Source organism: Pundamilia nyererei, unplaced genomic scaffold, assembly GCF_000239375.1.
Source record: "Pundamilia nyererei isolate P.nyererei 1_Seehausen unplaced genomic scaffold, PunNye1.0 scaffold00166, whole genome shotgun sequence".
NCBI classification, from domain to species: Eukaryota; Metazoa; Chordata; class Actinopteri; order Cichliformes; family Cichlidae; genus Pundamilia; species Pundamilia nyererei.
This window is the reverse complement of record NW_005187567.1, coordinates 371,171-385,452: the sequence shown is the minus strand read 5'-3', so window position 1 is coordinate 385,452 and position 14,282 is coordinate 371,171. Positions and strand designations below refer to the sequence as shown.

At 42.4% G+C, this 14,282-nt stretch overlaps 2 protein-coding genes across 8 annotated transcripts in view; one reads left to right on the top strand and one right to left on the bottom strand.

Moving 5' to 3' along the window:
- Positions 1-6,443, top strand: part of pax6b (paired box 6b) — a 21,433-nt gene extending 14,990 nt beyond the window's left edge. For all 7 annotated transcript variants that reach the window (XM_005745756.1, XM_005745757.1, XM_013914023.1 and 4 more), the window contains 6 exons: positions 2,122-2,280; positions 2,584-2,666; positions 2,754-2,904; positions 3,479-3,591; positions 3,845-3,986; positions 4,692-6,443. In XM_005745756.1, the coding sequence (XP_005745813.1) occupies positions 2,122-2,280; positions 2,584-2,666; positions 2,754-2,904; positions 3,479-3,591; positions 3,845-3,986; positions 4,692-4,777 (734 nt within the window). In that variant the 3' untranslated portion in view covers positions 4,778-6,443. The remainder of the gene's footprint in view (positions 1-2,121; positions 2,281-2,583; positions 2,667-2,753; positions 2,905-3,478; positions 3,592-3,844; positions 3,987-4,691) is intronic.
- Positions 6,444-7,835: 1,392 nt separating this feature from the next.
- Positions 7,836-14,282, bottom strand: part of elp4 (elongator acetyltransferase complex subunit 4) — a 55,053-nt gene continuing 48,606 nt past the window's right edge. The window contains exon 10 of the mRNA XM_005745755.1: positions 7,836-9,908. Coding sequence (XP_005745812.1) covers positions 9,780-9,908 — 129 coding nt within the window. The 3' untranslated portion in view covers positions 7,836-9,779. The remainder of the gene's footprint in view (positions 9,909-14,282) is intronic.

The following is a 14,282-nucleotide window of genomic DNA, read 5'->3' as shown; positions in this document are numbered from 1 at the left end:
ATAATAATAATAACAATGATATAAAAATCTAAAAATAACAAAGTTGTGTTTGATTAAGTATTTGGGTAAAACAGTTGTTTCAAGGGAACGAAAATATGTTTTCAATCAGACAGCCGAGTAAGCACATATAATGGCTACATGGAGAGTGACAGGGCCCCAAAAGAAGACAACTCTATCCAAAGAGAAACGAATAAAACTCCACACCGATGCTGTCTTTCATCTCTTTCTCATGCTCAGTCGCTGGCTATATGGCTCTAAATCCCGTCTATAGGATTTAGTCTCTCACTTTCTCTTTCAGTTTTAAGCGGTTTCTCAAGAGTGTTTTGATCCAGTCTCAGCAGCTGAAAGGTGCCGCAATTGGTTCGGTATCTCTTTTTTTTGCTGCTTTTCCGCCTCACTGGCTGAGACATCGTGATACTAAAGAATGAGTTTATTTCCCAGCGCTTTTATAAAGAAAACAAATCCCATCCTAGCGTCAGTGGGTCTGGCGCATGGATAATAGCTGCACATTCACTCCTTTTTATAGATTATCCGGAGTGAAGAAACAAATAGCGTGGATACAAACTATTGGCCTATAGAAGAATACTTTGGCTATTATGCAGCAATGGAAATTGTCAAGAAATGTGTCCCATCAGGTTTCCTTCACTGAACAAAAACGGACACATATAGACACACTAAATGTGTTTGGAGGCCTGCGTGATGCAGGGAGAATTTGCACGCAGCGGAACTATGAGGAAATGTGTAATTTGGTTTATTTTTCTATGAGGCAAACACGTGTTTTATTTTGCGCTATCGCTCTATAGTTCATAGAAGCACATTAAGTAATTGGCTGATCTTATAATCCACGTAGGTGAACAGTTACTCGGCCTTTTTTGCACCTTTTCCCCAGTTTTGCAACAACCGGGAGTACAGGACTCCAGCTGCTCGGCTCTGGGTTTTTTTAGAACACAAATAAAATTTGCTCTGAAAAAGAAAATGCTGAAATGCCATTTCGTGGCCCCAGAGCGCCATCGTTGAGATATTACATAAACCTCTATCAACGCACCCGCCGCTTAATTTCGCATTAACTTCTTGGTGTGATAATGATGTCCAACAACAAGACAGACATTAGTCGATAAGCCTCGCCCTGCGAGTGAAGGGGCCTTCAGGCCCACCGCGGACAAACAGCAGCAGTGAATAGATTGGCCTTATTTTGGTTGTTCAGGGGGTTGCATGCTCTCTCCTCACTCATTTGTTTCCAATTGAAGACAGAAATCCTGACTGGCGTGTAGCTGGCCGGGGGACGTGATTAATGATGGTAGTGGATAAGGGTTAACACACTGGACTCAAAGCTCTGTTGACTGGGATCCTCGTGCGCACAATGCCAAAGTACTATAGCCTGTGTGCCTCCAGAGAGAGGGGATCCTTTTGTCATCTCCTCCAAAAGCTCCCCTCCACACACACACACATCCACCCCCATCCCATCCCATCCCATCCCATATATTACACCCACCGAGGGCTCACTGCTCGTCCCTGGCTGTGTCCATAGTTTAATGGTTTCCCTTACTCCTGAAGGCATTGTATCATTCTGAAAAGCGTCTTCTTCTATTCAAAAGTTGGTGGTCACCTCAATGGCCATACCAACGCCCATATGGGAACGGCCATTGAGGCACTGCTCTGTCCTGGAGGAAAAAGGGAGGGGGTTTTGGAGCTGTGTAGAGAGTTTGGGTTTTAAATACATTTCATAGGCTCTGAAAAGAGGCTCAGCACATCTTGTCACATTTCTCTTAACCTTTTGAGAACACACGCCATTGTTGGGACACGATAAGTACGCGGAGCTTTCCCCTTAGCCAGCCTGTTTTTCCCACAATATTTTATCAACAGTTTAACCACGAAGCCGGTTTGATGTTGTTCCTTTTTCACGCAGCCAGTCGTCTGTAAAGTGGCAAACATTAGGAAGAAATTGCAATAATTCCTCCAATTTTGAAACAAATTAACCATGATGGGTGCTTTAATTAATGATGTACCACCGAGGTCTGTACAATTAGCGCTAGGCTGATACAACACGAGCCCCGATAATTAATTATTCAATTAAGCTTAAGTGAATGTATATTTCCATTAATTTCTCTCTCCTTTTTTTAGATGGCTGCCAACAACAGGACGGTGCAGGAGAAAACACAAACTCCATCAGCTCGAACGGGGAGGATTCAGAGGAGACACAGATGCGTCTGCAGCTCAAGAGGAAACTACAGAGAAATCGCACATCCTTCACACAGGAGCAAATCGAAGCACTGGAAAAAGGTCAAATATGCAGTGGATAATTTGTATAATTCGTTTTAAACATCCAGACTAATGTTTCATCGATAACACAATACAAACATATTGGTTATTGTAAGCAAATTCAAAGAAAACGCAAACTGCGTGAGGGACTACATTTCTTCATTACACTGCGTTAAATAAGAAGCCTAATTAAAAACCTAATGTTTTGGATCCAGGGCGAAAGACACGCAATTGTTTCACTAATAGCTCTGAATAAAATTAACTGCCCTTGACCTAATCTTATATTTACTAACACTTATACCTGTGTGATTAATCCCACTGCAGAATTTGAAAGAACTCATTATCCAGATGTTTTCGCGCGAGAAAGACTAGCAGCGAAAATCGACCTGCCCGAGGCAAGAATACAAGTGAGTGATCGCAACTTTTATGAGCACGTTTAAAAGAGGTTTTAAACTTGAAGCTAAAATTATGCTTTTCCCATCCTTCATCTGCAGGTATGGTTCTCAAATAGGAGAGCAAAGTGGAGGCGAGAGGAGAAGCTGCGGAATCAGCGCCGGCAGGCCAATAACTCCTCAAGTCACATTCCCATCAGCAGCAGTTTCGGCACCAGCGTCTACCAGGCCATTCCACAGCCCACCACACCGGGTAGGTCAACCTAATCAGAGATATTACTTTGACCATATGCCCAGTAAGGTAAAATAATACTTACATTTAATTTTTCAACTGAAATTATTAAAAGTGCAGTCCTACTTCACACACGCTGCACAAGCACACACTACTTTGTTAAAAATTTTTTTAATGCATTAATACTGTGATGGGTTCCATAGGCTCAGTGGGTTAAATATTTACTAAACAGTATCATGCCACAACCTGCGGATTCATATAAAAAGGGCAAAGGAGGCCTCGGTGGCTGTGCGCTCTAGTTCGCATGAAGAAGCGCCGTTGCTTCCCTTTGATGGATGATTGAGCAAAACTTCTCAGCTGACTATCTGAGCAATTACCGAATCAGGCACGAGGGTACACCGGCAGAGCTGAAGCTCGTGAAGTCAATCACCTGAGGCTCTCGCTGTAGAGCTATCTGTCCGGGCCCATCAGCCTGTCAAATAAGGCGTCACCTTCCGCACGCACTGCTTAACGCTAATGAGATGACTTCTCTCACCGGAGCTCAGTGTGTGTGAGATTTCTGCGGTTTCAAGCGAGTTTTCATTTTCATCCACAGTGTCTTTCACCTCGGGGTCAATGCTGGGTAGACCTGACACCGCACTCACAAACACCTACAGTGCGCTGCCGCCGATGCCCAGCTTCACCATGGCAAACAATCTACCTATGCAAGTAAGTCAAATACTCTGCATACATTACATACGAGTGCTTGAATAAAATGAATTTAAAGCTGGGTTTTTACAGTGACTGGTGTGACTATAAGAGTGGCAAAAAAAAAGTACAAAATTACATAGGCCTGCATACTGTAACTAAAGGATTCGTGAAATAATTTGATAGTGTTAAAAGCAGACAAACTAGATTACAGACTACTGAGCTGCAAATTATGGTTGGCTAAGCTAATGTAACATTCTCTCCTCATTTTTAGCCCAGCCAGACCTCCTCTTATTCCTGCATGCTGCCTACCAGTCCGCCTGTGAACGGGCGGAGCTACGAAACATACACGCCCCCTCATATGCAGGCACATATGAACAGCCAATCTATGACCACTTCTGGTACCACCTCAACAGGTAGGCAGAAAATTTCACTTTTTTAATTTTTTATTTTTAAAGCAGCCTGCTTGGGAGTTAAAAAAGCAAACACTGCACTCTTTGAAATATCTGCCACCTTTCCAGTAATCAGGGGATACTACAGAGTCATGTCTGATTCATGATCTGTCATCCCAAGTTTCCTTTTCCTTTGGTTTAAATGTCTGAGGATCTATATCTCTACATCGCACATCATTTTTCTCTCCGCAGTTGCATGAACGAGGCTCATTTCTTTGCCACTCTGGGCCATCATGTCATCCCCACTACTCCAGCCCATAGTTTAGTTCCACCCCATTAGGATGTTACTGAGAGCCATATATACCGGTTATAGTCATGAAGAGTTAATCATGCATAACCACATTTCCTCTGTGCTAAATTGCTAATTAATTTGATTCATTTGCTGTTGTATTCTCTCTGTTTAAATGCCATTGCCAAAGCCTCAATTTATCGAGCTTGCAAGCATTTTACCGAGCCACCACGTGCAGAGCTTTGTGACTCATTGCAGGCCCATGCTCATCTACCTATTTGCAAGCATTTAAAGCACAATGCTCTGTTAGTTAACTGTCGTACTAACCGTGCATGGTAAACCTGCTCATCTAATTTTAGCATTTAGACTGCTTTTTTTTTTTTAAAACTTCTTTACGTGTTTCCAATCTGACATCAATCTTTCTCTCTTTGTCTTCACAGGACTCATCTCTCCTGGAGTGTCTGTCCCAGTCCAAGTCCCAGGAAGCGAGCCTGACATGTCTCAGTACTGGTCAAGACTACAGTAGAGAGAAGAGCTACTTCACCCTGTAACCACCCACTCCACCATCGCCCTCCGGCAGTGTTCCTCACACATACACGGCACAGGAGAGTAAAGAAGGCGAGAGAGGGTTGAAAGGAGGCAACAGACAGAAGAGGAGGGGGAAAAAAAAGAGAGCTAAAGGGACTCTGGGAGAGCCTTTGGGACGTCTGGGCTTTGTTTTTCCAGTGGGACAGTGTGCTGTTATGTAGCTCTAGGCACATTCAAACGAGGACTTGGAAGAGTGAACAACGATGGAAAGATCGGGGGGGAGGGGGAATGGACCTCTGTAAAGTGCCCGGTGTTAAATTTATATGGAACAAAAACTTCTTATCTGTTTTTTTTTTTTCTATTTCCAACTTCAGTCATTGTTTCCTTTTGTTCTCTGGTGTGTTTGTAAATGGCCATTTGTATGTTAATATGAAAAACCAAGATCAAGTACTGATAGATGGACTGCTAGAAAACCATGTTGGTCTTGCGTTTTTTTGAGAGAGGAGAACCTGAGAGATTCTGCCATGACTATCTTTTAATCTGCTTATATCAAGACTTTCTACCAGCCTTTGCATGGTCTCTGGACGCTGTTGCATATCATTAAAGACGAAAAGCTGGAGGGAAGACTCTTACTGTGTCAAAGAAAAAAAACACAAAAGAAGCAACAACTATTTATTGGTCTTATTTCTTGCGAATGGATATTTTAGCAGAGGAAACTCAAACTCGATCCACCCACTGAGGCTGTGGTCTTGGCTCCTCTGACGTGAGCCTGCATTTGCTGGCTTATTAGACACGGATCACTATGAACAGCTTCAAGTGTGCAAAGAAGGTGCGACACGCAACCCAACTCGGACCCTTTTGCTTTGGTGGTTGGATTGACACTTGATTACCACGAAGAACGTTAAATGTGGAAAACACAGGTGCAAAAAAACCCTGTAGTCTGTAAATGGTAGACTGCATCTTCGATATAATCCAGTTTGTTTATGTCAAAATGTAAAGTACTTGTCTTCCCTAGAAATCTTCCAGAAAGATTTCACCAATAAAAGTTGATTTCATTTATCCCCCTCCCCCCCAGAATATTCTATAAATGTTCCATGCATCATAAAATACATTTTCTTTAGGGTCAGGTACAATTTGTCTCTTAGGTATAGTTGTATTATAGTGTCCTATGGTCAAAAAAAAATGTGCAACTAGAAATATTTAATTCCTATAATTATGATTAAACATTGCTTGACAGAGTTTTAAACTTAAGTGTTTGGCAGTTGTTTACAAGTACATATCAGATTTAATCATTGTTGATTGTAAAACAGACCAAAGCCTTTGTATTTCATCTAGTACACAATGTTTTTAAAAAAAAAGATATTAGTCTTGTGTTGCAAAATTTTGTAAACACGTTCTGTTCAACTATATTGGCTTCGAGTTCGTAAGACTGCAGTCGAAACCCGCAGTCCTTATTTATAATTGAAGACCATGGGAGGGTTTTTCTAGCATCATCTGTCATGCTCTTTTGAGTTTTGCATTTTTATTTCAGTGTGTACGTAGAACATGGACACATACTGGGTTTACGTCTGAGCATTGCTTCTGAGATAAAACGTCTACACGCTGTCTCTTAAATATTTCAATTTAATTTTATTTAAAATGGAGCTTTCTAAATGTATTTTGTGAAAACTATAAAAAACATTTTGTACAGTAAAATTGTGTCTTAAAGAAAGCCTTTTTGCCTGGTTAATGCTGTGTCAGCTTTTACTGAGCAAGGAGAAACTCTGTTTTTTTTTTTTTTTGCATCATTGCTGCTAAAGTGAACAACTCTAACACGGGCCGGTGCCAGTGCGACAGCTTGTGGTGAACGTAACACGTTCGATTCCTTCCCAACAAAGGCGTCCAAAATAAAAAAAAAACACATTCCTGATGTGTGGGGCCGAACCAAGTCGACACAGACCACACAATGAGAAAGGTCAAGCAATTCAACGTCCCTTGCTCTTGTTTTAGTAGAGTTACGATGGTATGGAAAAAGAAAAAAAAATACAGGACCGATGACGGGACCAATGAGGAAAAGGAGGGAGCAGAGAAGAGAAAAGGGGGAAAAAAGTCATGAAATAAAGCAGTCAGTGCCTAGAGCGAGGTGGAGGAGCGATTGTGTGGCAGAGTGAGTTATTTTGCTTCACTTGCTGCCTCAGCAGGGGGTGGGGGGGTTGTGTGTGTATGTGTATGGATTTAAAGGGGTATGGAGGGGGAGAGAGAGAGAGAGAGCGAGAGTAACCATCTAAAAGGAAAAGTTATCCATGAGAGAGTGAGGTCAGGTAAGATTCACTCAGCATGTACCAGCTCCGAACATCCTGCTAAATTGATCAACTTCATGTAGATGTCTCACTCGATATTAAATAGTTCAGTTAGAACTTTGCAGGATTGGAGGTTAATCAGATTTTTAAGAGGATTTTTTTTTCTTGGACTAAAGCAATTTCTCTGTTCATTTAATCCAGTTTATCACACAAATGGAGGAAGTCTGTTTCGGGAGCATGAGGAGGGGAAGACGGAGCAGACTCGATGACTGCGGCAAGAAAGAAGAGGAACATTAATAATTACAGAGAGATTCAAAATGCAAGAAAGACTGCAATTAGTGGAAGTCTAAATAATACACAGCTTCGGGATAAAATGGTTTAAATGTAATTCTTGTGCGGAACAAAGTCAGGCAATAGAAGTTTCTGTAAAAGTTGCAGAGAACTTTTTACTTTTCGATATGATTTTTAATGAGACACAATAATTCTGACCTGGAGAAATCTGAATTCCCACAGCAAGTGAACAAATGCTGACGCCCGGCTACTTAGCGTCTCAGCGTGAGCGTGTGCTTGAAGCAAACATGAAGTCATGCCTCCCTCATCATTATGAATACAAATAAAGAGTAGTATAAGCTTTGAGTAAGATGTTTTTGACAAGTATGGCTTAATTGGTTCTCATCTCTAAAGCAACACACAACAACACATTTGAAGGGGAATCTGCTTTTACACTAAACTTCTCAGAGAAATAGTTAATGCAGAAAAAATTTATTGAATGTGGTTAAGAAAACACCCCACTTTTTACTTCTTTATTAGTATGTGATAAAATACAATCCATAAAACCCAAGTAAAAGCAACTGTATTCAAATAGTTGGCTTTAGCTAAGAAACATATAGATGTGCAATCTCCACACTACTTCAGGAAGAGCTGCATAATATACCTACAGCATCGAATGTTCATCTTATGCGACAGTAATACGGATTTCATTTACAGACTGGTAACATACCTAGTAATAAAGGCGCATTGCATTTTGAGCAACAAAACTGAATCAATCAGAAGAAAGGTGACAAAACAGGCAAACACTTGGCTAATCATAAGCCGCTGCATTGTGGGAGGACGCTGACAAATCCGCTCTATGATAAGTCATATGCTAAATTCGAAATTTGATTCAAAACATTTTATAAATTAAAAAAACAATCAGCTCAAGTGCTTCTGAACCGAGTAGACAGAATGTGAATCAGCATGCTGACATAGAAACTTGGGCTAAATAATGTAAAACAAAAAAAACAACAAACTTGCATGCTAGTGAAACGGGAACATAAACACGTGTCAAAATGAGTCTGTTCTATTTTAATCTACCTTTAATTTGCACCCTGAATATGTCATCAGCAACAATAACTTTAAAAAAATGCGTTTTTATCTTTCATTCACATGCGTAAGCGACGTGCGTACGAAAACTCGTTCTTGCTCATAATATACACCTGATACAAGAGCGCTCCACTCATGTATGAATCCGTCAGGTAACACTACCCTCTCCCGACAAGTGTTGCAGATGGTTACCAATACTGCCAGTTTTTACGAGCAAAAATATTCAAACTGGCATCAACAGCAGACTGAGGAAAATAAAAATGAAACATTTAATTTTTCATGTTGATTTTTTTGTTCTCCTCTGTTTCTCCATGTCACCGTTTGACCTAATTTGTTCTTTTGGGCTTGTCATGGCAAAGCAGCTCATCCAGCAAACATGCCTGATGAGGTGTGAAGCCTGCACCCAAATTCAGCTCTCCTACCCTCTGCCCACATTCCTGCTCTGCTCTGCTTACTGGAGGTATACATCACTCACAGGCACAGTCTCAGGGTCAGATGGAGGCATCCCTATCCAAACCTGAAACCAGTCAGGCAAACCAGAGATCAGTCCCTCCCAGTCTCACAGTCTATTTTCTCCTCAGAGTTGGCGTTGAACTGCAGTAAAGTAAAAACCGACAATATAGTGTGTGCCATGTTCTGTATATTTATTGTTTATTATTTACTTTTACATAAGAAAATTTGATCAACCTGCAAAATAAACTGTATTTATAGACTTTTGTAAAGTGGAGTGAGTCGACAGAGGCCCAGAGATTAGTTAAATTATTCAATATTTACTTTGACTGTCTGTCTGTAAAGAAAGGTTAAAAAAAAAATTAACGGCTGCACTTTGCTTGTAAACATATTCTCTAGAGGCAGAGAAAACAACAAAGAACTTACAAAATGTACCAAACCTGAAAAAAACACCCAGCTTGTATTTTATTTAGGTTAAGTAATCATCACCTTACCAGCCATTTACTTTTACATTACATTTCAAAACAACACAGTGTTTCTATGTTTCTGCAGCTTGCAGGAAAAACAGAAAAAGGTTTGCTAGCAACAAAAGTGAAATGAGTCCGTAATGACAGCGTGGATTGTGTGAATATCAGCTTTCAGAGTCAGGAAAAAAACAAAAAGCATGTAGACTAAGTGTAAATAAAAGAAGAGCTGTGAAATATAGGAAGAAATGTGTCGGTTATGAGAAGAGGTACTGTGGATGTTTAGATCTTCACCCCTGGCTGTGTCAGTTGGCAGGTGGTAATGGCTGGCAGGGTTATAGATGTTGACATTATGTGGGCAAGGGAACAACCTGGTCACTGCAGTGAAGAGGACAACGCCGCGGCATTCCAGGTGTTGGTTGCCTATAGCGACTGTGTGGGAGCTCTAGAAGTCCAGGTGTTTGTTGCCGGAAGTGCCGGAGCCACAGGCTGACGCCACCGCGGCTGCTCCTGCCAGCTCCCCCCTGCTCACACGACTCACTGTCTCAGACAAGTCTGGAGGCAAATGCAGTCTCTGCACAAATCAGAGAGAGAGAAGAGGGACAGAGGGAGGGGGCAGAGCGTCAGTGCAAGAAGAAAGCTCTGCAGTGGATCAGCATACAGTAGATGTTACTCTTCAGTGATGCTTATTCGCAGAGAGCCATGTTGGGTTGAAATTGCATTAGATGCTTCAGCACTCCCCTCAGCACTGGCAGCATGGAGTAAACCTGCCAGCGTGTTGCTAAATGCTTCAGAGAGCTTTAGGTCTGTTACACCTCATGGGGAATATATATGTGTGTGTGTGTGTGTGTGTGTGTGTGTGTGTGTGTGTGTGTGTGTGTGTGTGTGTTAGGGTTGTTTTGGAGAATTGTGAATGGGACACAAAATCACTCATTTATGAAGTAAGAGAAAGTGTGTGTTCCAACACAACTGTGCCCGGAAAATCTAGATGGATGCATTTGCATCAGTGCAGCAGCGCTGACTGCTTTACTGTAACACAAATTGTGCTCAGTTGTCTACAAGAAAGTCTTTTACAGTAAAGCTTATCTACAGAGCAGCCCTGTGCCAACTCAAAGCACAAAGACGCTAAGAGGTTAATGAGGGCCACTCGTGTAAACCCCCCAAACATCAACATGCTTACTGCTATAAAGCTTAAGAGGGGTTTCACTGCCTGCTCTGCTTTCTCCAGATCTGCCATGAAAGGCTGTCGGCGGCCCTCCATGAACAAAGTCTTGAAGAGCTGTTGAGAGCGTGAGAGGAGGTGAAGTATCTCCGGAGTCAAGTGTGGCCCTGACAATGGTGCTGAGTGGCTTGTTGCCCGAGTGTCTATTGAGGAAGTTAAATCAGAATACTGCCATTCTGGGTACAAGAGAAGTTAAACCCTATAATTTCCCCCTGAAAGAATCTGCCATGACATCTGAAACCCACTGGCCAAAGCCTGCACTCCCACACCTAGCCCACCTCAACCCTGTAAACCTTCCCTGCCCGCCACGTCCTTCCCCTCCAGACATCCAGCTTTAGCAGAGCCCTTCCACTCCCACAGATACTTATCTTTTTCCTAATGACTAGGTGTTTGGGTACGGGTTTAAGAGCGTCATTACTTAGAGATAATCAGAACAACGCCGCACTCTTTACCCCTTCAGGGTAGATGACTTCCAGCCTTTATTTTTTTAGAGTGCTGAAACACCTGAGTGTGTTCTAAATGACTGATCTTCTTGTCTGATATGAAGCCTTCTCTTCCTGCTCCTGTGGCCGACAGCTCAAGTTGTTGAGCATATTGCCTTTGTGTGTGTTTCAGAAAACCATTTGTGAGGCAAACAGAGGAAAGAAGAGTAGTCTTCCTGCAGATTATCTAAGGGAAGGTGAGAACTGAGACACTTGTGAAGGACCTGTAATTTAATGTGAGATGGTAAAGCTAAGGTTACATAGAGGCAAGGAAAATGATTCCCAGTGAAGAACAAACATGAGGCACATAATAAGCATGAACTAAGACTGGTGAGACCAGAAGATGAAGTTGTTAGAAAAACATGAATCTGTTCAACTTCTCTCTGCATGTTAGTCTTTCTTTCACTCCTTTTTTCCCCCCACACACATGCACGCACGCACACACAAACATCCCAGGCAAACTCATACACCGGCCTTGAGGGGGCCTCCAGAAGCGCTGCTTTGCTTCCATACCCTGCCAAACCTCACCTGTGTAACCTTTCGTGTCTTCAGCTCACTCGAGTGTGATTGAAAAAGAAAAACAATGCATTGATCAAGCCTGGACTCAGTCCTGCTTAGCGCACTGCAGCGGAAACATGTTAGAGAGAGAGGTAGGAGAAAAATCAATCACATATACATCATCCTCAGTGGGTGAGTTAAAGGGGAAAAAAAAGACATCACACCGTTGTCTGGCTGTCACGCACCCACGGGCCTGGCTACACCATGTCTGTTTGGCTCTGGGCTCTGTAAACCCACTGAGCATGTGCAGAGCGAAGGTCAAAGCAATTCAGAAGTGCAGCTCAGCTCCTCTAACCTTTGAGTTCAGGGGCAGATGAGAACAATCAATGGTAACATCAAAGTTGGAGGGAGGAGCAAACAAACCAATCGATTGGTTTGACACACAGGGAAAAGACAGCCTAGTAACAGCCAGCAACCACCACACACACACACACAGCCAATATAAGAGCCGATAAATGTTATCAGAGCCAAAAAACTCTCTTCTATACCAAATGAAGTAATCCTAACCACAGCTAAATGCATGAAGACAATCAAATTATTTTCAATAATTTTGAATTTATCTTTGAAATTTACACCAAATATTTTAAAAGCATTGTAAGTACAGTAGATTATTGTAGCAATGTTTACAGCAAATGCATTACTGCCCTGAGCATTTCACACTGACAACAAATGAATGGAGGTCAGTGTAGGACTTCGAGAGACATAGTCAGGGAGGCTCTGAATCTGCTTCCCTACGACCTGCACACTCCATGATGTAAACAAGGACATCCGGATAACCCTCAGAGGCATAGTGGGGTGTATGTGTGTGTGAAGTCTTTCTTTGCTGCCTGGCAACCTTCGCGAGGGTGGAGAAAGAGGAAAAACATAAGAAAGGGGCGAGGGGTGGGGGGTGGGTGTTGGAAAGGAGTGGACGGCGGGAAAATAGACCATTGGCTGTGGTGCCGTGGTGGAGGGGGGCAATGTGAAATTGGATGTGTGCTACAATCTTAGTCAATGTGTGTGTGTGTGTGCGTGCGTGAGTGTGTGTCTTAGAGCTGTGATGTCAGTGTTCCCTCCCTGGTGGTGGGCAGGGGTAAAGGTCTGTGGTACAGCTCCGCCACCACAGCCAGAGGGGATGGGGCCATGCTGGCAACAGGGCGAGGGGTGACAAAGCTCCAAACGAGCACTAAGCACTTGAAATGAGCCCTCGGGGTCGGCCCACAGACTAGCTTTGCCTAAGAGGGTTACTAATATCACCCCACAATGGACAATTCCCTTCAGCTTACCAAAGACCCCAAAGACCTGTTTCTCAGAGAATACGGTGTTTTATGCTGCCCGGTCATTTCCACTCTCTGTAGTTTTATTTGTGGATATGACGTCAGTCGTTTAAGGGTCAGAGAACACACTAAATCACTGTTTTGGGCATCTTCTTTTGTTTTGCTTGTGTGCGTTACAATGCAAAGCAGTTGTGCAATATTCCAACATCTAAATGGAGATATTTTTCCAAGTGGAGCTTACAAGGGACCTACTCACACAAAGCAGCGCCATCAAAGGCATTCCAGTGGTGGTAACGGCTTGCTAATGACTGGAGTATTAGGTGCTAATTTAACGAGTCATTTCTTCCATAGAGTTTTAGCCACACTTTCAAATGGCCCGTGTCACTGTACAGCTTAGGACGATGGGAAACCCAACACCTTGTTAGAACACATGATGACCGGTCTGGCTGTTCCAATCAGATTAGCTGGCACAGGAATATGTTTAAGGAAGTGACAAGATATTTACCATAAACACCTACTTAATCAATCAGTGCTGTAATGCTGACAGCATTTCGTAAACTCGGTGATTTCACTGAAATTACATAAAACTGAAAATTGCTTCTCTACATTGAAGTCATTACAATTGCAGTGGAGAAAAAGTGACTGAAATCTGGGTACATGCTGTTACCAATAAGATAAGCTTGGGTCATTTTATTAATGCAGAACAATTCGACAAAATGTATTTTTAATATATAGCTCTAGGTCCAGTATTCATAGACTGCGGTCACATTAGAGGTGATACCTTTTGCCAATTCCATTTCCTTGAGCGGCACAGCTGCAGTGCAGCCACTGTAAACTAATGTGTACATCTGTCCGTGACACCAGGTCAATGTCTTCCATTTCCAGCCCCATTTCTACAACCAGCCAAGGGTCAAAATGGCAGCAGACTGTTTCACGGCTGAAACTGGTAGACTTGCTGATCTGTTCAGTGACTAAACCAAGGTAAATCGCCTGCCAGCGCTGTAATCCCTCGCAACTCTAAAGTTTCACAGCATTGTGTGGGAAATCATTTGCTGTATCTATAGGAACTAGTATTGGCTTTAGCACACCAAAAACCCACATAATGAGGTGATGAACCTTTCTATTCGACAAGTAAACTATGAGCACATTTACCCTGGCAATTTCGGAGAATACTTCCGCCACCTTCCCAGAAAAAAAAATGCAGAAACAACCCGGCATAAATCCTTTATGCCAATCACTTTGGAAATTCTAGCCCACCTGCACCTAACAAAAGCTGAGAAGAAGCTCTACCTTTCTCTTCTTTTGTGGTAACAAAGAGCGTAACACAATCCCTGGCCTTGCCCTAAGAATAACCTGTTGACTAGCAAAGTCTTTCTCCTTTAGACTTTGAAATTTTTAAGTAAAAATTTGTTCTCATCCTTTTATTTTGT